Consider the following 24769-nt stretch of genomic DNA (forward strand, 5'->3'; position numbering starts at 1 on the left):
GAGGCCCCTAATTTTCATCTCTTGAAAAGAAGTGTGCCTATCTGCTGTGGGGGGGTGTGTGTATTTGTGCATGTGACACATGTATGTATGTGGGGATGTCTTTTTAATCAGGTTAAATTAGCACATTTAAATTCATACTTCCCATTCTGTGTATCTGGGAGGTCTTAGAATCCTCTTGAGGGTGGGAGCTATTGATTGTTCATCTAATATGTGCTCAGTGACTGTTTAGTGAATGTTGGTAGTTGAGTTAGCCTGTGTGTGCCCCACATCCCTTGTGTTGCATTATAAGTAGTACAGAAAAGTGGAATGGGTACATTGTACTCATGCAGGCCTGGGTTGTTATTTTTTTCTTCCCATCTCCCACTGTGGTTGGTTTTTGATTGTTTTTTTACCTTTTGAAACCCTTCACCCATTTCTTCTACCTCCCACCTCAACCTTTGGCAACCACCAATCTATTCTGCATATCTATAAGCTTTGTGTATTTTTAGATTCCACTTATAAAAGAAATCATACAGTATTTTGTTTTTCTCTGTCTGACTTATTTTACTTAGCTTTATGCCCTTGAAGTCCATCCATGTTGTCACAGATGCGCACTTCTCATTCCTTTTTATAACTGAGTAATCATTCCATATATATCCACAATTTCTTTAGCCATCAATCCCCAACTTAGGTTGTTTCCATATCTTGGCTATTATAAATAATACTGCATTGAGCTTGGTGATGTATATGTATTTTCAAGTTAGTTAGTGTTTTTTGTTTTCTTTTTTTTTAATTTTATTTATTTATGCATACAAGAACTGGGGTGTAGGCCAGAGGTGTGGGGATGGGAAGGGGGTGAGGATTCATCAGAGACAGAGTAGGAAGCAGATCAGGCAGATCGACTGAAATACACTGCTGAGGGGGAGCATTGGGCTAAACAGTTGAGATCTACTGCGTCATGTGGGTCAGCTCCCTTGCCAGGGATCGAACTTATGCTGCAGTGGCTGGTGATAGCTTCATAATGCTGAGAACCGCCCCCCTTTTTTTTTTAAAGATTTATGTATACATACAAGAACTGGGGTACAGGCCAGAGGTGCGGGGGGGTTAGAGGATTCACCAGAGACAGAGGGGAACAGAACAGGCAGACTGACTGAAATACACTGCTGAGGGGATCAGTGGGCAAGTCAGGAGAGGTCTGCTGCACCATGTAGGTAGCTCCCTAACCATGGATCGAACTCGTGCTGCAGTGGCTGCAGATAGCTTCATAGGTTGCATCTTAACCCCTTGTGCCACCAGGGAGGCCCAATGCTGAGAACCCCTTGTACCACCACTGAGGCCCCAGTGTTTTTTGTTTTCTTTGGATAAGTAACCAGAAGTGAAAGTGCTGGATCATATGGTAGTTCTATTTTTAATTCTTTGAAGAACCTCCATACTGTTTTCTGTAATGGCTATACAAATTTACAGTCCCACCAACAGAGCACCAGGATTCCGCTTTTCTCCACATCCTTGCCAACATTTGTTATTTTTTGTCTTTATGATAATAGCCATTCTAGTTGGTGTGAGGTGATTACTCATTGTGATTTTGATTTGCATTTCCCTAGTTAATGATGTTGAGCATCTTTTTCATGTACCTTTTGGCCATTTGTATTTTTTTGGAAAATGTCTATTCAGACCTGTTCATTTTTTTTATTTTTATTTCTAAAGATTTATTTATTTATGCATACAAGAGCTGGGGTACAGGCCAGAGATGTGGGGGTGGGGGCGGGTTGAGAGGATTCACCAGAGACAGAGTGGGGAGCAGAACAGGCAGACTGACTGAAATAAACTGCTGAGGGGAGCAGTGGGCCAGTTAGGAGAGGTCTGCTGCCGCCATGTGGGTTATCTCACCTGCTGGGGATTGAATTGGTGCTGCAGTGTTTGCCAATAGCTTGTAGTGGTGAGATTTAACCCCTCACCACCAGGGAGGCCCCAAACCTATTCATTTTTAAATTGGATTTTTTGTTACTGTGTTGTATAATGTATATTTTCGATATGAAAACCTTTTCAGATATATGATTTACAAATATTTTTTTTCCCACTCACTAGGTCACTTTGTTTCTGTGCAGAAACTTTTTAATGAAGTACCATTATTTTACATCCTTGTTATTTTTTTTTTACAGTGTAGCATTTCTTCCTTCAAGTGTGGTCACTGTATCTCTCCCACCATCAAGGCACCATATATTTATTTCTCCACTGTGTACATAAACTTTAATTTGATATAGTCCCTCTCACTTATTTTTGCTTTTGTTGCCTTTGCTTTTGGTGTTGGATTTAAAAAAGTCATAGCCAAGACTCATGTGAGGAACAGTCTGTATTTTCTCCTAGGAGTTTTATGAATCTGTTACAGGACAGGGAGAGGGGCACCCCAAACCCTGCAAAACTGCCTATTCTAAATGGGTTCTGCCATCTGCCGGATCAACACAAAAACATAGGAGACTTTAATGGGAAGGAACTTTAATAAAACTAAGAAACAATACAGGAAAGGCAAAGAATCTAGTTTCTAAATTAAGTACCCAAAGTTACCTGTCCCCTCATGGGTAAAAGTCCATCCATGTGGGATTGGCCCAGAGCAAGGCCCCAAAGCCTGCCATAAGTCTAAAGCATCTTCCAGTGGGGACCCACAGAAAAGGGTCAGAAACAACCGGACAAGCCCGGAAGGAAAAGAGCAAAATCAAAATCAAGATAAAAGCTGCCATTGTCACCTCCCCACGGGTCTCACCCACATCTGTGTCACCCAGGCCACGACCAAAAGACAAGCGCAGTTTCTTCACGTGTCTCTAGGCTCCATGTGCCTCCTCCAGGTCTCCTTCTGGCTCCATCCTGCTTCCTCCCTCAGTTTCCTCTGCAGCTTCTCTTCCTGCTCAGCTCCACCCTCCATTTGGGTGGGGCAGGAAACCTGGAACCACCCCCTTTTCTGGGGACTACCCTGTTACAATTTCAAGTCTTATTTGCAAGTCTCTAATCCAGTTGGAGTTGATTTTTGTGTGTGGTATAAGATACTGATTCAGGGGGCCTCCCTGGTGTTGCAAGGGTTAAAATCTCAGTGCTATCAAGTGATCACCAGCTACTGCAGAATGAGTTCGATCCTGGACCAGGAGACATCCATATTATGTTGAATAAAATTGATAAGAATAGGCATCCTTGTCTTCTTCCTGATCCTAGAGAGAAAGCATTTAGCTTTTCACGTTTGAGTATTATGTCATATATGGCATATATGACCTTTATTTTGGGTTTGTCATATATGACCTTTATTATGTTGATGCATATTTCCTCTATGCTTTCTTTGTTGAGGCTTTTTAAGTAAATGAATTTTGTGAAATGCTTTTTTGACAAATTTCCTTAAGCCTCAGTTTCGTTCTGTGTCAAGCAGAGGTAATATTCTGCCTCACAGGCCAGTTAGTGGGGAATGGGTCTGCATATGAATCAAACTGTGAAATGTTACAAAAGTGAGTTATTGTTATTTATCATAACAATCCTGTGAGATTGACATTTTAAACTTGTATTTTACAGATAAGCAAACAGACTAGAGAGGTCAATTAACTCTAAAAATCAGGGCTAGTTAGACTGTGTACTCCACTTCTATTCAAGTATAACATCACCTTGCAAGCATACATTTTCCCCAGGTATTTCACCAGTATATCCATCCAGCCTGGGTGCTGACTTCCTTTCTTCCTTTGTTCTCAGACCCTGATATAATCCTTATATCTTCCAACATCATTGCAAATTGCTGCTGTGTACCTGCTGGGTCAGACAGTAAATGCTTATGGTTGAGTATTCATTTGTTTCCTGACTGCAGTGAGTCACTTTGCTATTTGTTGTTGCTACCTTGTTCTGTTAAAGAGTAGATATGTCATTATGCTTAAATTACTAACCCTGGAGGGTAAAATAAATTTCACATTAAATTTTATCTTAATGTGAAATTCTATACTTACCCCCCTGAATTTTGTCTGTTTTGATATCTTTTGCAGCTTTTCTTTAAACTGTTTTCATTAATAGTGGGATCCTCTGTTGCTGACATTGGGAGGTAGTTCAATATTTTTCTTCCTCCATACTATATTTATGGATTTAAAATTGATTTAGTAGGATTGACAAACAGGAGAAAACCACTGACTCTTGAAATCTTTCACAAAATTAGTCCCAAAGACATTAAGTTTTCTGAGAGCAAACCCAGTTCTTATAGAGGTATGAGCACTAAGCCCTCAGAGCTTCTTGTATCCTTCCTGGTATGAATGTTTAGCCAGGAGAATTTAGCTGATGCTTTTGTTTTGGGTACAGGAGGCAGTTTCAAATCCAGGTCAACTTTCTTATATTTATATGGGCTTTGTCATGTGGTCAGAAGCAAACTCATTCATGAAAAACTACAGACAGTGAGGCATGGATGTGCTGGCTAAGAAAATACTGTTTGTACAGCTATTCTAATTGTCTTTTTGAAGGAGTAGAAGACCTGTAATAAGACTATATAGATTTTTTTTTCAGTGATAAGATATTGTTACAATAATGAACGCAATATTAAAAAAACCCTTTTTTTAATGAACTGTGAGGACCTGTTTTTTGTCCATAGAATAGCCTTATAAAAAGGGTCAGAAAATCTTGACTATTGAAGGCATTTTCATTGTTCTGTAGAATTTCCAGAAACATTGAAATATTGTTGCAGGCGAGATAACAGGTTAGGGGCTATTTGGTGAGTATAGCTCCTGTGTGTATAGGAGATATATGCATAGGTGGTGGTAGTTGCTATTGGGCCAGTTAGAATACTGTCATTGTGCAAGAATCCTTCAGGATTACCAAGCCTTTTATATCTCTGCACATGCTAACTTGAAACACTATCATACTTACTTTAAATGGTTACAAAGGCTACCTTTAGCCTACTATGTCACAAGTGTTATCTTGCTGTAGTAGCTGAAAGACATGTTGTAGTGAATAGGCAGAACACATGGGGAAACATAATACAGCTATGTGATGATGACCAGTCTATGAACACATACACTCAGTTTAGATTGTGGGAATGGGCACCTGAACAAGGCCTGTGCACTATGTGAGTATATCATAACATACTTTTACTAGTTTTCTCTGGTAACTGTAGATGTCATGTCAATAACATTTTTTCCTGAAAGTTCTATTAGGCAGCAAATTTACTTTTAGACTAGTCTCTAGTTCTTAGGCAGAGGGGCTGGTGCTATTTCCTCACATCTCTTAGGGACTAATGTGTTGATCCTGTTCCTTGTCTGTTTTGCTGATTGAGAATATCAGTATTAGATTTTCTTCTAGAAAGTAATGCTCTTTTTTTTTTTTTTAAGATGTATTTATTTATGCACACAAGAACTGGGATGTAGGCCAGAGGTGCAGGGGTGTGTATGAGAGGATTCACCAGAGACAGAGTGGGGAGCAGAACAGGCAAATGTACTGAATTACACTGCTGAGGGAAGCAGCAGGCAAGACAGGAGAGATCGGCTGCTCCATGTGGGTTAGCTCCCTGGCTGGGAATCGACCTTGTGCTTCAGTGGCTGGCCATAGCTTCATAGTGCTGAGTCTTTAACCCGTAGGCCACCAGGGAGGCCCCTCTTTTTTTTTTTTTTTTTTTTTTAAGTTGTATCTTATTGTTGGTTTGTCTCCTATGGGACAATTAAGTTTACTTTTACTTCAGCATAAAAAGAAAATGGCATCTCAGTGACACCAAATTACATTGCAGCCCTCTTACAGTAAAAGCACTGCTGTTCTGTAGGGAGTGATAGTTTTGTGGGCTGGAGGAGGAAGATTAGAAAAGGCTATTTTCAAAATGTGAATTTTCTGTTGTCCTAAAGAGGTTTTGACTCCCTTGGAAGGGCTTTACTGATGGATTTCATCTTTTCCTCTCTGTTTAGAAAAGCATTCATATTTTATGTCCAAAGGAAAATGCATCTTCGAAGTTTTTGGCACCATACACTACTTTTTCCAGAATTCATACAAAGAGTGTAAGTATTTTGATAAAATTAGGAGAAAATTTAATGGTAGGTTGCTTTTTCCTTTTATCTGCCTATTTACTGCTATAAACACTGATAATTAATGTGTCTTTCATTTACTTTGGATTGTAAAACAGCTGATGAAGTGTGTATGTTTGGCAAAACTGGTACTTGGATTCACAGTGTATGTGTACAAATCCACTCACTGATAAACTTAAAGGAATTGTATAAAATTTCCTTGTGTATGCTTTAGCTGAGCTATCTACCTACTTTTGAACAATGATAATAGTAGCTGGTGTTTGCATAGTATGCCACTGTCCATATGTCTGTTCCAAATTCAGCATTTAGAGGAATAGTTTCAAAGGTGTTTATGATAAAGCCCTTTCAAGTACCATGAATTTTTAAGAAGTGGGAAATAGGTAGATAAACTGATTATAATAAAACCTTCCACTTATTGTGTGGTACCTTTTAAAAAATAAAAAAAAATGTAAATATTGATGGATTTCATCATAAAAATATTTGTAAAATTAGTATATATTTTGTGATGTAATTTAAGTGAATTTTTTGATTAACTGACCTATTATTAGATCCTATCGAGTGATAGATGCTTTATTCTATTGCTTTTGTACCAATCTGACTTGACATGTTCTGCCAGTACTGGATATTAGAATTTTTTTAATTTGTTGCATCTTATTAATTGAGAGATGGTATTTTATTTTATTATGCATGAATTGATCCCCTTTTTTGTGTATTTGTTGGCCATTCTTTATGTCATTTGCCCTTTTTAGGTATGAATTGTTTTTATTCATAAGAACTCTTCTAACATTAAAGGTATTGACTCTTTGCTGTATACATAGTTTTTTCTAGCTAATTGTTTATATAGTTAAGTTTGTTTTTTATATCCTTTGGCATATTTACTATTTCTTTGTAATAAAAACTGTTAATTTACTACTTTACGGTAATTGCCCTTGGAGTCTGCTTAGGATAGGCCATGATTTTATTTATATTCACTTATAATTACACAGCATAATAGGTAAGAGCAGACTAGAGACACAGACTTGTGGGATTTATCTTTGTGTCCCCAGCACCCAGAAAAGGGAAACTAGGAACAGAATTATTATGAGAATCAAATGATAGAATGTACCTGAAATGTTTTATAAATGATAAAGCGTGATGTAAATGTTATTTGTTATAATATTTAAAATTGAAAGATTCACAATTAAGTTAACAGTCCTTTTATTCTGAGGAATCAAAATACTGAGGAAAGTGTCTTCTTTAGTTCCTGCCAAACCTACTCATTGTGGCTTAGCATAGAACAAAGCAAAAGAAGGTTGAATAATTAAAGCCAAAGTTCTTTCTTTTTTCCTTAATAATTTAGGTTATATGGGATTAATTGTGGATTGGAATATGTCTGGGATTATATATTTAAGTCCTACTTTCTGAAATATTTGTAAGTGGATTTTTATTTATTTATTTATACAAGAACCAGGGTACAGGCCAGATGCGCTGGGAGTGAGAGGATTCACCAGAGACAGAATGGGGAATAGAACAGGCAGACTGACGAAATATACTGCTGAGGGGAGCAGTGGGCGAATCAGGAGAGGTCTGGCACAGCATGTGGGACCCTCACCTGCTGGCCGGGATCAAACTGGTGCTGCAGAGGCTGCGGACTGCTTCACAGCACTGCGCTTAACTGCCTATGCCACCAGGGGAGGCCCAACAAGTGGATGTTTTTTAATAAAATGGGTATATATGTATGTGTCTGAAAGATACGATATTTTGATCATGGGTTACACTTGAAATAATTGTTAATGCTGGAACTGTGTAAGTGAATCTGAGAATTGTTATTAATTTTTTTTTAATTTTATATATTTTTTACATTTTTCATTTTTGCACAGTGTATACATTTTCATCTTGGTTATAGTCCCCATACAATTCCCAACACCCTTGTTTTGATCCTATTCCCTTCTACCCTCCCACCCCCCGTAGTGTGTCTCTGGTTTATAGTTACTTGTTGATTTTGATTTCCACTCAGCAATCAAAAAAGATAAACTCATGCAATTTGCAGCAACGTGGATGAAGCTGGAAAGGATCATGCTCAGTGAAATAAGCCAGAAAGAAAAAGAAAAATACTGGATGGTCTCACTCATAGCAGGAATTCAGAAAACCTAAATAAGGGACCAGGAAAAAGACTAATTATAATAAAGTAAAAATTGTTATTTATTTTGAAATACACACACATACAATTAGGATTTTACAGAGGGAATGTAAAGTAATCAGTTGGAAGCATCTTTGCTTTTCCTTGAATCCTTTTGGTGCATCTTTTGTGTAAGTGATTTCCTAAGACTTGGTGGAGATATCTTAATTTTAAAATAAAAGAGCAAAAGATGGAAACGATAGGGAAAACTTTTAGCTGAAGCAGGAGATTATAGATTACAAGAAAGTTTTATTTGTTTGGTGACATAAAAGGTATTGGTTCTAGCCTTGTTGGGAGATTATTAATGATAACTCATCCTCCAAATGAAACATGTCCTTTGTTCTGAGAAGCACAGCTTAAAGAAGTCTTGGTGGAGGGTGAAATGAGGGAAATTTATAACATATCTCAGGAGAATACAAGCATTTCATTATTTGTAATACTGGTTATTTTGTCTTTTAAACAGATTACATGCCTGGATATTTCCAGTGGAGGAGGCCTTGGTGTATCTTCTAGTACTGATGGAAGCATGAAGATCTGGCAGGCTTCCAATGGAGAACTCAGAGTAAAGTATTTGGATCTACTTTAGGGTCTTATACATAAAGGATGGCCTGAGAAACCTTGCACTTTATCATCAAAGGAAGATTGGCCCATTCTAAAAATACAGGCCCATTGTACTTGATCTTTCTTCCCCCATTTGTTCATCTGAGGTCCACCCTTGAGCTTGGTTATTTGCTAGAACAAATTGGAGGTGAACAGTGGGGGAGCTGTCTAAGTGAGTGGGCCCCCTGTGAGAAGATGGTATGAACTGCCTTTAGTGATTGGTTTCTAAAACACAGTAGCTAAGCGATTACAGTGAATATATGGCTAAGCCCTCCAACATGTATACAGAGGGTTTTAAGAAGAGGTGAGTGAAAGAGTCAAATCTCCTTCGCTTCTTAGACATAGAACTAGACATTGGGATGGCTGGGAGAGCCATAAAGTTTATATCCACATCTGTAGCCAAAGTCCAGGAGAGGGTGTTTAACACTCTTAGAACACTGCCTGGTAGACAAATGAGCTAAGGAGATCTTTTGGATCTCCTTACTTTTAATACCCAGCATGTAGGTGTAGCATGTAGATATCTCATATGTGGGACCAACAATATGGGGAGGTAAGATAACATCAAAGGATGGACAAGAGAACCAGCATGGAATTTTTTTTTTTTTTTCCCCAGAGAGTATTGGAAGGACATGTGTTTGATGTGAATTGTTGCAGGTTTTTCCCATCAGGCCTTGTGGTTCTGAGTGGGGGAATGGATGCCCAGCTGAAGATCTGGTCAGCTGAAGATGCTAACTGCGTGGTGAACTTCAAGGGTCACAAAGGAGGTACAAAGGGTGATTTCTCCAAAATTCTTCTCTAATGATCCTCAGAGATGAATAACCAAAAAGATATGGAAGCTAGTTATCTACCAGAACATAAATAATTCATCTTAACTAGTCATTTAGATGACCTACTATTTGCACAAGGACTGGATATTTCTTTGCTAATCTCTCTTGTTATTGCCATCTAAAGCTAGCTAATTGCCTTACACAAATAGTTTTTTTCACAATTGCTAAGGTGACAAAAATCTACTCATACGCTAGATAAAAAAGATAGAAAGTGGCGCAGGGATTAAAGACACAGCACTATCAAGCTATTGTCAGCCAGTGAGGCTGAATCTTTTCTTGAAGGCAAATGCTTTTATTTTTTTATTTATTTATTTATTTATTTTTTTTAAATATTAAATTTTATTTTTATATTCCCCCATACAATTGCAAATGCCCCATTCTGACCCCAATCCTTCCCCTCCCGCCCTCCACCCCCCAAAAAGTGTCTCTGGTTCATAGTTTTTTGTTGATTTTGATTTTCACTTTCTTATATTCATTTTCCTGGTCCCTTATTTAAGTTTTCTAGATTCCTGCTATGAGTGAGACCATTTATTTTTTTTTTTTTAAGATTCTTTTTTTTTTTTTTTTTAAAGATTTATTTATTTATTTATTTTTAATTTTTTTTTTTATAGAGGCATGTTTATTTATTTATTTATTTATTTGTTTGTTTGTTTTTGTTTATACATGCGCTGGGTACAGTCAGAAGCGCGGGAGGGTGAGAGAATTCACCAGAGCCAGAGCGGGGAGCAGAGCAGGCAGAAGGACTGAAGTACACTGCTGAGGGGAGCAGCGGGCGAGGGGAGGCCCTATTTATTTATTTATACAAGCACTGGGTACAGTCAGAAACGCAGGAGGATGAGAGAATTCACCAGAGCCAGAGCGGGGAGCAGAGCAGGCAGAAGGACTGAGGTACACTGCTGAGGGGAGCAGCGGGCGGCAGGAGAGGTCTTCGGGCGGCAGGAGGGGTCTGCGCGCCATGTGGGATCCTCCTCCAGTGGCCGGGGAGCAGCCGGGGATCGAACCGGCGCTGCAGAGGCTGCGGGCAGCTTCGCAACCCAGCACTCAACCGCTGCGCCACCGGGGAGGCCCGGCAAATGCTTTTACATGATGGTTTACATGTTGCTGACTTGAATCTGTTTGGTTAGATATCTAAAGCCTTTGTGGCATCTGGCTTAGCTACTGTTTTACAAAGATATTCTTGCTACTTTTAAAGCTTCTTTCTAAAGTAATTTCTCATAAGTTCCTTCTCCTATAGGACTCCTCTTTCCTTGTATTGTGATCTAAGAGTGTAGAGACCCAGACCAGATACCTCTATATTGCAAGTAATATTTTCTTAGAGAGAGGGTGATTATACTTTTATAAAAAAGAAAAACATTCTAGATGGCCACTCTTTGCTGAGTATTACTTGAAATTTGTGCACAGTTAATACCATTGACATCTTCCTAACCAGTGGCATTAAATACATTAACAGGGTCTCCCTGATGGTGCAAGGGGTTAAGATGCAGCACTATGAAGCTATCTGCAACCACTGCAGCACGAGTTCAATCCCCAGCCAGGGAGGTGGCCCACATGGCGCAGCAGACCTCTCCTGTCTTGCCCGCTGCTTCCCTCCGCAGTGTATTTCAGTCAGTCTGCCTGTTCTGCTCCCCACTCTCTGTCTCTGGTGAATCCTCTCACCCCCCCACCCCCACACCTCTGGCCTGTACATCAGTTCTTATATGCATAACTAAATAAAAATAAATCTTAAAAAAAGAATAAGATTTAAAGCCATTTCAAAAACTTGAAAATGACTGCTCTGGAACACTCCACTAAAAAATAAATCCATTGCTGCTTTTCCATAGCTGTCTCTCACAGTTAGTCTTAGAACTGTTGGGAAGTAGGGACTCTCTTCTACCGATTTCTTTTTTTTCTAGCTTGTGAACATACCCAGCCAATAGCACATATTTATAGTATGTGTCTGGGAAGGAATGGAGTAATTTATGCACTTCCATCTTCTCTGCCCTTGTAGTTCCTCTACTATGCACTCCATCTTAGGGTCTTTTTCCCCCGCTTCTTGCCAGGTATCCTGGATACAGCCATTGTTGATCGGGGGAGGAATGTAGTATCTGGTTCTCGAGATGGAACAGCACGACTTTGGGATTGTGGGCGCTCAGCCTGCCTGGGAGTGCTTGCAGACTGTGGCTCTTCCGTCAATGGAGTGGCTGTAGGTGCTGCTGACAACTCCATAAACCTCGGCTCACCCGAGCATGTGCCCAGTAAGTTGGTAACAATAGTGGACTTGTTTTCTTAGGCCCCTTCAGTGTTTGCCTTAGTTTCTCCTTTTCTTTCTTATCCTTTCCTGCTCTGTAGCTAGTATTTCTGTTTTCACCATTAAGGTTAGTATTTATTTCATGCCTACTGTTTCTGTTGCTTTGGAATCTGCAAATTAAGTTTACATCAGCATCACAGAAGTCACATTTTAGTAAATATAATATTTACTTAGTGGGGAGAAAACTTTTTTTTTTTTTAATTTTTATTGAAGTCCTATTGGTTTACATCATTGTTAGTTTTGGGAAGTATGGGATCTCCCAGTATAATATAACTTAGTGAAGAGATTAATGCACATAAAACAGAGAATAGTAAAATTTGGGCTGAGATTGCATAGTGATTCTTAATGCAAATATAATTGTTTTTTGCAAGAAAATGGGGTTGTAGCTTATTATAGATGAGAAATAGGGTAGCGGGGTAAGGATAGTGATAGTTTGCATTGTACAGCTTGGAAGTGAAATTGAATGTTGGGGGAAAAGATAATGCTTCTAGGTCAGCGGTTGGAGAAAGAGTAGTGCTCTTGGGAAATAAATTGAATAGCTCTGGTGAGTCAGGATGATAAAGGTCCTAATAAGGCAACTTGTATTCTTTTTCCACTTCTCCCTCTCCTTCCTAATCTCATTTTTCTCCTGTCAGCACCCTGGCCCAATCTGACATCATTGCATGCACTATTCTCCTGTAATCCATTCTCCTCAGAGCAGCCATTGTGGTCATTTAAAATCATAAATCAAATCATGTCAGTCTCCTACATAGTAAAAGTTATCATTTCTAATTGTGCAGTTCTGTGAATTTTGACAAGTGTATAGTCATATAAACAATACCACTGTCAAGATATAAAACACAATAGATGTTTTTTGTAAGTGAATTATTAACAAATTATAGTCAGTCAATCACCATCAGTGTCTGCTTTCTGGTACTGCTAGCATATTAGCCTCACCTGTTATTAACAAAGTTCTTCTGTTCTGCAGGTGAACGGGAGGTTGGAACAGAGTCAAAAATGCTGCTGTTGGCCCGGGAAGATAAGACGCTTCAGTGCTTAGGACTACAGAGTAGACAGCCAGTAAGTGATTGCTTTAAGTGGTTCCTTTGAACTTTGGGGTTAACCTGAGTCACTCTGATTCTTTGAAAATTGTTTTTGAAACATTTCTACTTGCTCTCAGTGTTCACCATTTTAGGACGTTGCATAAATGAAGGTGGTACAGTGTAATGGTTTGGATTGAGAGTGAGGGCAACATTTAAATCCCAGCTCTTCCACTTAATGGCTGTGACATTGGACAAGTTATTTAACATCTTTGAGCCACAGTTTCCTTATCACTAAAATGGTCATAGTGGGACCTACCTTGTAGGATTATGTGAGAGGATTAAATCCTTTACTGCTTTGTGACCTTTGTTAAGTGACTTTTCCTCTAGGCCTTACTGTGCTATATGTAAATTGATGAGGTTGTATAGATTTCTTTCTACCTCTAAAGTAACAAAGAAATTCTGAGTAAAGGACACTCACACTCAGGGCTCTCAATTCATGAACTAGAACATCTTTTGTAGAAGAATTAGTTGAATTTTCTTCCTTCATCCTTCATAGCAGACTATGCTCTTAATTAAACTCTGACTTTCTTGGATTAGATTTTTAAATTTCTTTCAGGCTCCTGTCATCATCATCCAGACAACTTTCATGATTTGATTTGCCCACAGGCTTTGTATTTTCATTTCATCTTGTTACTTCCTTATGTTGGTGATGTCTCCATTTTCAAAATTTGTTCCAGGAACATCACTATTTTTTATAATATTGTGTATGCTCTCTATGTCTCCATACTAACTTTTACTTCCAAAAGGAAATCAGGAGTTTTTGTTTTATTTCCTTTTTTTTAATATCCAAAAGGGCAGGTTTATTATATTAAAAAAGGAAAGGAGGGCCTCCCCGGTGGCGCAGCGGTTGAGCGCTGGGTTGCGAAGCTGCCTGCAGCCTCTGCAGCGCCGGTTCGATCCCCGGCTGCTCCCCAGCCACCGGAGGAGGGTCCCACATGGCGCGCAGACCTCTCCTGCTGCCCACTGCTCCCCTCAGCAGTGTGCTTCGGACCTTCTGCCTGGTCTGCTCCCTGCTCTGGCTCTGGTGAATTCTCTCACCCTCCCGCGCTTCTGACTGTACCCAGTGCATGTATAAACAAACAAACAAACAAATAAATAATTAAAAAAAAAAAAAAAAAGGAAAGGAGAAGAAGATGCTTTCACAGACACAAATGGGCAGGAAAGCTGCCTCTAAAAGGGACAAGTTTCTTAAAAGATGCGCTTACATAGACACAGGTGGGCAGTCTAGAACTGCTGCTGCTGCTGCTTTGCAAAGGGAAAAGGTTGGTGAAAAGAAACATCTGCATAGTCACGGATGGGCAGGAGAGCTGCCTTTGGAAGGTTTACGCAAGAGATACCTGCATAGACACAGGTGGGCAGTCTAGGGAGGAAAGCTGTTTGTTTTTCTTTCCTTTTTGGGAACATTTGAGAGAGAGCTGATCAGTTTGAGCTACAGCACTAAATAAAAATCTGATAATTTCTTTTTTTGGGTACCTGGGGAGAATTGTAGTTCTTTAAATTGTAGTACTGTAGGGTAAGTAAAGTATCAGGCTTTTCTGCCCTCCCACCATCAGGATTGATGATGGATCCCTGCAGTCCTGAATGCATGTCTGATGACCGGCATCCGGAGTAGGGTATGGGCATAAATAAGTGGGAACACCTGGGCTGAGAGACTGGGCTTATAAGGGTGGCATCACGGGGATGTAAGCAGAGAGCAAAACAGCAGAGTGAGAGAGGCCAGAACAAGCTAGAGAGCCCAGAAAGAGTGAAGACTCCCTGGGGGCTAGGAGGCCTGCCAGCCTCCCGCCCCCCGCCCACCCCCACCTGCTGTGTACCCAGTAAAATCCCAATAAAAGCCTGTGAAAGTCACTGAAGGCTCCAGCACTCCTTCACCCGTCTGCTCGGATCATAGAGATCCTGCTGTGGCCCTTCTGCCGCTACAAGTACTTTATTTAACCTTACTTTATTTAAGCTTGTATCTTTTCCTACAAAGTACCTACCTTCAAAAGGTTAGCAGAAGTGTTATGAAGCAAAACTTAAGTGTGTGAATTGCAAATGTTTCTCAAGTGAAGGGTTGTAATGAAAAATGGGACAATCAACAGTCATTTTTATTTTTTTAAAGATTGATTTATTTATGCAAGAACTGGGGTACAGGCCAGATCCACGGGAGGGTGAGAGGATTCACCAGAGACCGAAAGGGGAACAGAACAGGCAGACTGACAAATACATTGCTGAGGGGGGCAGCAGGCGAGAGAGGAGGGGTCTGCCGTGCCATGTGGGACCCTCACTGGCTGGCCAGGATGGAACCGCTGCTGCAGAGGCTGCGGACAGCTTCACAGCGTGGCGCTCAACCACCCGCGCCACCAGGGGAGGCCCAACAGTCAATGTTTGGGGAGTATTATTTTGAAAACTGTTGTCTCAGAGTATGGTATTATGTAAACTTTGTATAAGTCCTCAGCTAGTCTCAGTTTCCTCAAGTGCTTCCTCCTCAGTTATTGGTGAAGTTTTAGTTTTGATTGAAAGTCCTTAAAAGAAAAATAAATAAATAAATAAATAAATAAATAAATAAATAAATAAATAAATATAAAAATAAAAAAAAAAGAAAGTCCTTAAAAGAGGAAGAAAGAAAATATCTGTAGAAATATTGTATAATTTCCTTTTTCTTGGTGTCTATTTATAATTTCTGGATACAAATGAATCTTTAAACAGCAGTTTTGGTTCCTGCTTGTTCCCAGGTGTTCCACTTTGTTGGCTCAGATGCCTTCAACTGCTGCACTTTTCTTTCTGGCTTCTTGCTATTGGCCGGGACACAGGATGGAAACATTTATCAGCTGGATGTGAGGAGTCCAAGGTGAGTCACCATTCAGTTGCTTGATGTAGGTCTTCTACAAAGTGGAAATTTTTGTAGGCTGTAACATTAATTTAGCCTAACGTATAGATAACTGTTGATTGACTCAAGGGTGTACTTTTCCGTTTGTAAAGATTTTCCAGTGTGAATTCTTATTATTCCTAGAATCGTATTAAAGGTTATTCGATCTTTACTGTCATAAGTGCCCTGTTGTAATGATTGCTTTGGAAATTAAGCTTAAGTAATGAACTAAATATTACTTAAAATATTGTGTAGTGCCTTTAATTTTATGGAGTTCAGTAATTTTTTTCTCTGGTCTAAGATTGATTGCTTTTGCTTCAAGTAAGTCAACTCTGTTTATTAATTTGATCACACCCTATTTAAAAACTGGTCTTGTCCTGCTCCTAAAGCCATCCAGAGATAATCACATAACCTTTTTCTCCCAGGGTTTAGCAATTTCTACTATCCTTTTCCTTCCTTTGTTCAACTGATGTTTATTGAATGACTTTGGGGACCAAGCTTTATGCAGAGCACTGAAAAACAAGATTAAAAGATACATACTCTGCCTGTGAGACACTTGGAGTCTCTTAATAAGATGGACAAGTAATTGTCATTCAGTGTGATCAGTAGTCTGCTGTGGCTATAACTGGAATTTGAGGAAGCACTGAGGGGGAGGGAAAAGGTGAGACTACTTCTCCAGGGCTGGTCTTATTTAGTAGGATGGTAGCAGTTAAAGCTGAGAAGCACCTGCACTTGGTAGACTAGACTCTGTGGAAGCATGAAAGCATGTAAAAGTGTGGCACTTCCAGGAGTCTCTCATGTAGTTTATTTTATTTTTATTTTTATTTTTTAAATTTTTTTTAAATAGATTTATTTATTTATTTATACAAGCACTGGGTACAGTCAGAAGTGCGGGAGGGTAAGAGAATTCAGAGGCAGAGCGGAGAAGAGAACAGGCAGAGCGACTAAGTACACTGCTGAGGGGAGCAGCTGGCGTGGCAGGAGAGGTCTGCGCACCGCACTGTGTGGGACCCTCGCCGGTGCCCAGGGATGGAGCCAGCGCTGCAGAGGCTGCGGGCAGCTTCACAGCCCAGCGCTCAACCACTGCGCCACCAGGGGAGGCCCCTCTCATGTAGTTTAATATGACATGTACATTGTAGGTGGGGCAGTGGTGAAAACTAATGTCAGACAGGAAGACAGATGCTTGCTCAGTGAGGTCTGACCTTGGTCCTTCTGCCTGCTCTGCTCCCTGCTTTGGCTCTGGTGAATTCTCTCACCCTCTGGCGCTTCTGACTGTACCCAGTGCTTGCATAAATAAATAAATAAATAAATCTTAAAAAAAAAAAAAATAAATAACTTTATTTTTATTTATTTATACAAGCACTGGTCATAGTCAGAAGCACAGGAGGGTGAGAGAATTCACCAGAGCCAGAGCGGGGAGCAGAGCAGGCAGAAGGACCGAAGTATACTGCTGAGGGGAGCAGCGGGCGGCAGGAGAGGTCTGCGCGCCATGCGGGACCCTCCTCTGGTGGCTGGGGAGCAGCCGGGGATTGAACTGGCGCTGCAGAGGCCGCGGGCAGCCTCGCAACCCAGCACTCAACCGCTGCACCACCAGGGAGGCCCTACATACGTATTTAAATTGCTTCTCATTCACCTTTCTCTTTCATTTTACAGAATCCTGACAGTTTTAATATTTCATAACCAGTCATAATTTTGTCTATAAGTAAAAAATAATATGTTATTAACATTGATATTTTAAACTCTTGTTAGGCCTCCCCTAAAAAACTGAAGATATTGGTGGTGACTTGGTTTTCTAGGCTCAATTACGTGTTTAGATTCACTCCATGGTGGTTTTGAATGGATTTTCTTTGTCTGCCAGTTAAAGATCTTGCCTGGAAAAAAAATAATACATATGTTTGTTTATCTCTGTCCACATTTGTCCTGTTTGCTTTTATCTAGTAAATATTACATGTTGAATATAATCAAATATTGCTGTTGAAGAAAAACATGAAATTTCACTTTTTACTCTAAATCCTAGGGTTCCAGTACAAGTCATCCACAGATCAGGAGCTCCAGTTCTGTCCTTGCTAAGTTTCAGAGATGGATTCATTGCTAACCAAGGTAGGTCCAGGGCCCATTTGAGAGAAATTTTTTTTTTAAAAGATTTATTTATTTATGCAAGAACTGGAGTACAGGCTAGAGGTGTGGAGGGTGAGAGGATTCACCAGAGACAGAGTGGGGAACAGAATAGGCAGATTGGCCGAAGTACACTGCTGAGGGGAGCAGCGGGTGCATCAGGAGAGGTCTGCTGCACCATGTGGGTAACTCCCTGGCCGGCCGGGGGATCAACCTCTTGCTGCAGAGGCTGCGGATAGCTTCATAGGTTGCATCTTAACCCCTTGCGCCACCAGGAAGGTCCTGTCAATGCCCTTTTGAGAGTAACTAAATTTGAAAATTAGATATACTTTTATTTTTTTGGTATAACTTTCCTTTTCCTAATGTATGTGCTCAAATTTATAGATTCAAGAATAATTGGGGAGCATAGATTTTCTTAAAGAAAATATATAGGCAAATTAGCTGTTAAAAATGTTTGCAAATAGGGTAAGTTTGCAAATAATATGAGACTGCAGTTGCTTGCTCTGTGTCCTTGGCAGGTATTCCTAACCAGAACAACCCTTCTTTCTACTGAGCTTCTTATACTTGATGTTCAAATTCTCTCCAAGTCAGGGCCTCCCTGGTGGCTCAAGTGGTTAAAACGCAACCTATGGGGGCCTCCCCGGAGGCGCAGCGGTTGAGCACTGGGTTGCAAAGCTGCCCGCGGCCTCTGAGGTGCCGGTTCGATCCCCAGCTGCTCCCCAGCCACCAGAGGAGGGTCCCGCATGGCGCGCAGACCTCTCCTGCCGCCCGCTGCTCCCCTCAGCAGTGTACTTTGGTCCTTCTGCCTGCTCTGCTCCCCGCTCTGGCTCTGGTGAATTCTCTGACTGTACCCAGTGCATGTATAAACAAAACAAACAAACAAACAAATAAATAAATAAAAACATGCCTCTAAAAAAAAAAAAAACGCAACCTATGAAGCTATCTGCAGCCACTATCTGAGTTTGATCCCCAGCCAAGGAGCTACCCACATGACACAGCAGACCTCTCCTGTCTCATCTGCTGCTCCACTCAGCAGTGTACTTCAGTCAGTCTGCCTGTTCTGTTCCCCACTCTGTCTGGTGAGTCCTCTCACCCCCTGCACCTCTGGCCTGTACCCAGCTCTTGTATGCATAAATAAATAAATCTTTAAAATAAAAAACAAATTCTCTCCAAGTCAGCATTCATGGTAACCTTTATAGGTCATCTTATTTGGCTCAAATAATGAGACCTGTTTGCCATTCTGCATCTTAGGACAGTCTTATTTATAAAAGGTTAGTGATGTCCAGAGATGAATCAAAATATTGAAATTTTTTAAAAACAACTCCTTTGTGGACACAAAAACATTAATTCAAAAGGATACCTGCACCCCTATGATTATAGCAGCACTATTTACAATAGATAAGATACGAAAACAACCCAAATGCTCCAAAATAGATGACTGGATTAAGAAGATGCGGTACATATACACAATGGACTATTACTCAGCAATCAAAAAAGATAAACTCATGCAATTTGCAGCAACATGGATGGAGCTGGAAGGGATCATACTCAGTGAAATAAGTCAGAAAGAAAAAGAAAAATACCGGATGGTTTCACTTATAGGAGGAATGTAGGTAAACCAAATAAGGGATCAGGAAAAAAAATTATAATAAAGAACAAAATTAACAGGCAACTATAAATCAGAGATACTCTGCAGGGGAGGGTGAAGGAGAGGGATCAAAATGGGAGGCAAGAGCACAAGGGACTATGGTGATGGTGCACAGGTGAATTGGTGGTAGGAATTTTATAGGGCCTACACTTGAGAGAAGAAAGCACACATTGTACAAAAAGGAATGATTGATGTGAAATATGTATAAAAATTTTTAAAAATAATTAAAAAATAAAAACAACTCCTTTGTATGCAGTTTTCTCTTAAGTTATTTAAATTTTCTTTCTGCCTTTTAGGTGATGGAAGCTGTTTCATTGTCCAGCAAGACTTAGACTATGTTATTGAGCTCACTGGGGCGGACTGTGACCCTGTTTACAAGGTATAAGGCCGGAGCAGGGACCAGGCCTGGGTGATTCTCACCTGGGATCTATAGCTGACATGACTGAATTCAGTCTTTTTGTGGTCGTTAGTGGTGATTAAAAACTTAGGGGTGCTGTCAAAGAAGTCAGAATTTTGAATCACAAATGACTTACTTATTTGAGGAAATTCTTATAGGTCACTATACCAGTTTTGCTCTGAGGTCCTACTATTTTGTTTATATTAAACATGTTTGGATTTTCTAGTAAACTAATTCAACATTTTGTTTTTGCTCAGTAAGCATTTTTAAAAATAATTTAAAATTTAATTTTTTAATTGTGATAACCTTAGTATTCTCCCTATCAGGTATCACCACTACAGGGTACCCGGAATCAAAAAAGATAAACACATGCCAATAAGTATTTATTTGAAAGAAATGGCATATGTTAGATACTGGAAAAATCACTTCACCTCCCCAATCTGTCAATTCATCAGTAAAATGGGGATAATAGTGAAATAATGCATATGAAAGCTCTTTATAAATTTAAAATGTTCTGTAAATATTAGCTATCATCATGATTGTTGTTATCTTTATTTAAAAATTCAAGACTGATTGTCTCATTTGATCAGAGTAGAAAGAGAAAAATGAAAGAGGAAATAATATTTATTGACCAGTGCTGTATGTTTTACATATATTATCTCACTTAATCATGTTAACATTCCTTGAGGTGTAGATATTATTATTTCTATTTTTATAAAGTATTACAATTAATGCATATTTATAAATATTCAAATAATGTCTTATAGACTTAAAAGTCTCCTTTTAGACCTTGTTAGTTCCATTTTTCTTTCCAGGAGTAACTAATATTAACAGCTTGGCATATATCTTTCAAGACAATTTTTGGAGAATGTGCACTTATTTCTGTGCTTATGCATTTATGTAGATAATATAATTTCATCTTTGTACATAATTGGGACAATTCTGTATGTATTATCCTATGCTTTTTTTATTTAACATCTTAGAACTCTTTTCAGACAGATGCGTATAATCCTCTTCATTAAAAAAAAATTCCTGTATTGTGTTCTACAGTGTGAACTAACATATTACTTCCATTTTATAAGTGAGTAAACTGGGCCCTGATTGGTTGACAAGGTTGCCATAGGTCATGCAGCTACATCTTAGCAAACCTGAGATTAACCAGAACTCATGGTATTTCTGCTAAATTAATAGTTCTTAACCTTCTCTTAGTCTCCAGCTTCTTTGATTAAATCCTCAGAAGAAGAAAAGACACATATTTAAAGACTTCTTTGCATACAATTTTATGAAGTTCAAGGATATCCAAATCTAAGCCCATCTATGACCATCTCCTCCCCAGGGTCATACCCTCTGCACTAAACCATGACTATCACTAATGGGTTTGCTCTCCACTTAGGCCAGTTAGTTTCTCTACTTTGTAGTCATAAGTGCCCTTGACCTCGGCCAGCCATTTTAAAAATATATATCATGGATATAATTCTTCTCATCCCTTTGGAATCAGTAAAACTTCTCAAACTCCACTGTACTAATGGGAGTCAGTGACAAGGCTCTGTCTTTTTTTAGTATGAGAGTGCCAGACTTCCTTTGAGCTCTGAACTCTTGTTTGTGTTCCAGGTAGCCACATGGGAGAAGCAAATCTACACATGCTGTCGAGATGGTCTTGTACGACGCTATCAGCTCTCAGATCTCTGATCCCTTGGAAAGAGGAGTCCCCAGATAATAAGAAATATGGACCCTGCTAGCCAGTGAACAGATATATCATCAGTCCTTCCTGAGGACCATGGCCTTTTATTGTCATGGGCATCTTTTGGAAGTCTCCAAAAGTCAGCTACATGTGGACCTATCATTCCATGACAAGACCTTCTCTGGACTAAGTAAGAAGATTACTTGTGCTCACTGCATTTGCCTCAACTTCTTTAAACTCATTCCTGCAACACAAGGCAAGGATATGGATGCTTGTAGTTTGATCTCATATCAGTTGTGTTAAATGTTTACAAGTGTCAGAGGACTAAAACCTGTTCTTCGAAGCAAATAAAGAGAATATGTTTGGAGGAGTCTGAATTTAAAAGAATTTGTTACTCCTACTCCAGAAAAAAGCCCATCAAGCTAATGGAACTCCTTTCTTGGGCACTTCCTATTAGCCTGCTCACAGAGAACAGAGAGCTTGGCAATAGCAGTAAATAACCCATAAGCAGCAACATAGAAAATATTTGTACATAGGTAGAATAATCAATTGTCTTGGTCTTCTTTAGACTAAGAGGTTTTCTCCGACATGGAATTTCCATTGCCAAGACCAGAACAACCTGAGGCAAATTGACATGGCTGGTCAGCCTCTATCCTAGTGATGAAGTTGAATCACAGTCATTATAAAGGCAGTGGCTATCCTAATGTGGTCCCTGAAGCAACCATATCAGTGTCACCTGAGAACTTAGTAGAAATTCTTGGGCCCTACCCCAAACTTGAATCAGAATTCTGTGGTTGTGGCCAGCAGTGTGTATTTTAACAAACTCTTCAGGTAATTTTTTTTTTTTAAAGATTTATTTATTTTTATACAAGAGCTGGGGTACAGGCCAGAGGCACAGGAAGGTGAGAGGATTCACCAGAGACAGAGTGGGGAGCAGAACAGGCAGATGACCGAAATACAATGTTGAGGGGAGTAGCAGGCACAACAGGAGAGGTCTGCTGCACCATGTGGGAATCTTCCTGGCTGGCCAGGAAACGAACCCACGCTGCAGAGGCAGACAGCTTCACAGCGCTGAGCTCAACCCGCTTCTCCATGGGGGAGGCCCACTCTTCAGGTAATTCTAAGGCACACTAAAGTTCAAGACCTAGAAGAAGAGATGGCAAAGGTACTTTATTCATAACTGGGGCCCAAGGCCCCTAGGATGGCAAGGCTGGTGAGGATGGCAAGCTCAAATAGTGAAGGGGCTCAAATGCCAGGTTAGGAGCTTGAACTTAGCTTGGTTGGCAGAGAGAAGCTATGGAAGGGACTTAAGCAAGGGAGAATGACATGGTCATCTTTTCTTGACATACACATAATTTATGTATCCCGTGATTTCAGGTAGTGGCTCAGTTCTTTTCATCTTAGTACATGTAGACCTTCTTAATTCCTTTTAACAATTTTTAGAATATTGAACACTGGTGCCTCCCTGGTGGTGCAGGTGGTTGAACGCAGTGCTATGAAGCTGTCCGTAGCCTCTGTAGTGCCGGTTCAATTTCTGCCAGCCGCAGAGATACCCACATGGTGTGACAGACCTCTCCTGTCTCGCCCTCTGCTCCCCTCAGCAGTGTATTTCATCAGTCTGCCTTTTCTGTTCCCAACTCTGTCTCTAGCGAATCCTCTCATCCTCCCACACATCTGGCCTGTACCCCAGTTCTTGTATAAATAAATAAATAAATAAATAAATAAATAAATAAATAAAAGCTAGAATTGTGAATAGTTTAAATTTTAAGAAAAGGAGTATGAACACTATATTGTTTACATTTTAGAGATTATTATAGGGAAGTTTCTTGGAAGAAGTAACACGCAGACTGGCCTACGTAGACAAAGATTCGGGTTTATTTAAGGGAAAAGTATATTCTCATGCAATTATTACAGCTACACTGTGACCTACAGTTTGCCCACTCAAGCGATTTGCCAAGGATAATAGAGGACAAGAACTCGAACATAGTTTATCTTAACTTAAAATCTCGTTTTTTCCCTATCATTCCCCATTGCTTGTGCCTAAACCAAATTGTGAAAGTAAAATTTTAGCTATAATTTGTTAAGTCTATATTTATATAGCCTCCATTGAGTCTATATATTTTATCCTATAACACTCTTAAAAAGTGTAAAGCATTATTCCTGTCTTACAGATAAGGAAAGTGAGTCTCAAGACATTTAGTATCTCAAGAAATTCAGTGCCTGACGCATGATTTGGCCTTGCCTAGTGTGTCCATGGCCTGTGCTCCTTTCATTATACCATGTGGTCATAAGACCTCTGGGAATAGAGCAGTTTCATTTAAGGAGTGATTTGTGATAGGGTTTGGTAGACCAGAAGTGAGATACTCCAGAGGTCAGAAACACTGACTTCTAAGAAGCTCAGAGGGGGAGCATCTAAGAAACCAGATGAAAAAAACAGGATGATACACAGAGCATGGAAATATCTATCCCTCATTCCAGGACTCAGTACTCTCCATTGGCATCATAGTCATGAGCCCCTTTTTATACCATTTCCTGTTGCTGATGCCTAAACTAAATTATGAAAATAAAACACTGCAAATCATTGAGAAGCTTACTGGGTGTTTACTGAGTAAGTCCCTGGAGTTGATACCCTGGTTGTGAGGAAGTCACCCTTGACAGCCACTCTGAAATCCAGACCCAACAGGAAAGAGCAGGGGCTAGCTCTCAGGTGCCTTGCAGCCTTGTCTGTTGTGAATGGAACAATTTCCAGTTAACACAGACAAAGCTTTTTTTCCCTTAGGACTGAGGAGTGCATCCCGGGTGAGGAAGGTTGAACAAATCCCCATTCATAGTAATTACAGGCCTGATGCAGCTCTGTGCTGTACCTTATTTCTTGGCTTCCAGATGCCCCCTTGTGACTTTTGTGAGATGTGCCTCTTTCTCTGACTGAAAAGCCATTATTTGTTGTGAAAACTTTTAATTAAAACTGATTGCTGCTATCCTTAAAAACTTTCTGGTTTCTGAGTGAGTGACCTTTATCAGGGTCACACAATCAGTTCCAGTTCTCTCCTCTGAGACAGAGCTGAAGGGGGTTTACTTAGGCGGAAAGGACTACAGCTCCCAGGGTGCCCCTGTGCTGTTGTCAGGAGCA

General features: G+C 39.9%; 1 protein-coding gene across 2 annotated transcripts in view; it reads left to right on the forward strand.

Annotated features, from left to right (window-relative positions):
* The window catches only part of PAAF1 (proteasomal ATPase associated factor 1), a 30048-nt gene extending 8042 nt beyond the window's left edge, over positions 1–22006 (forward strand). For both annotated transcript variants that reach the window (XM_037522947.2, XM_054699534.1), the window contains 9 exons: positions 5880–5969; positions 8618–8716; positions 9368–9518; positions 11621–11815; positions 12836–12927; positions 15665–15780; positions 17816–17898; positions 19858–19940; positions 21570–22006. In XM_037522947.2, the coding sequence (XP_037378844.1) occupies positions 5880–5969; positions 8618–8716; positions 9368–9518; positions 11621–11815; positions 12836–12927; positions 15665–15780; positions 17816–17898; positions 19858–19940; positions 21570–21647 (987 nt within the window). In that variant the 3' untranslated portion in view covers positions 21648–22006. The remainder of the gene's footprint in view (positions 1–5879; positions 5970–8617; positions 8717–9367; positions 9519–11620; positions 11816–12835; positions 12928–15664; positions 15781–17815; positions 17899–19857; positions 19941–21569) is intronic.
* The last annotated feature ends 2763 nt before the right edge of the window (positions 22007–24769 follow it).

Source organism: Talpa occidentalis, unplaced genomic scaffold, assembly GCF_014898055.3.
Source record: "Talpa occidentalis isolate TD23 unplaced genomic scaffold, MPIMG_talOcc4v2.1 talOcc4.3, whole genome shotgun sequence".
Taxonomy (NCBI): Eukaryota; Metazoa; Chordata; class Mammalia; order Eulipotyphla; family Talpidae; genus Talpa; species Talpa occidentalis.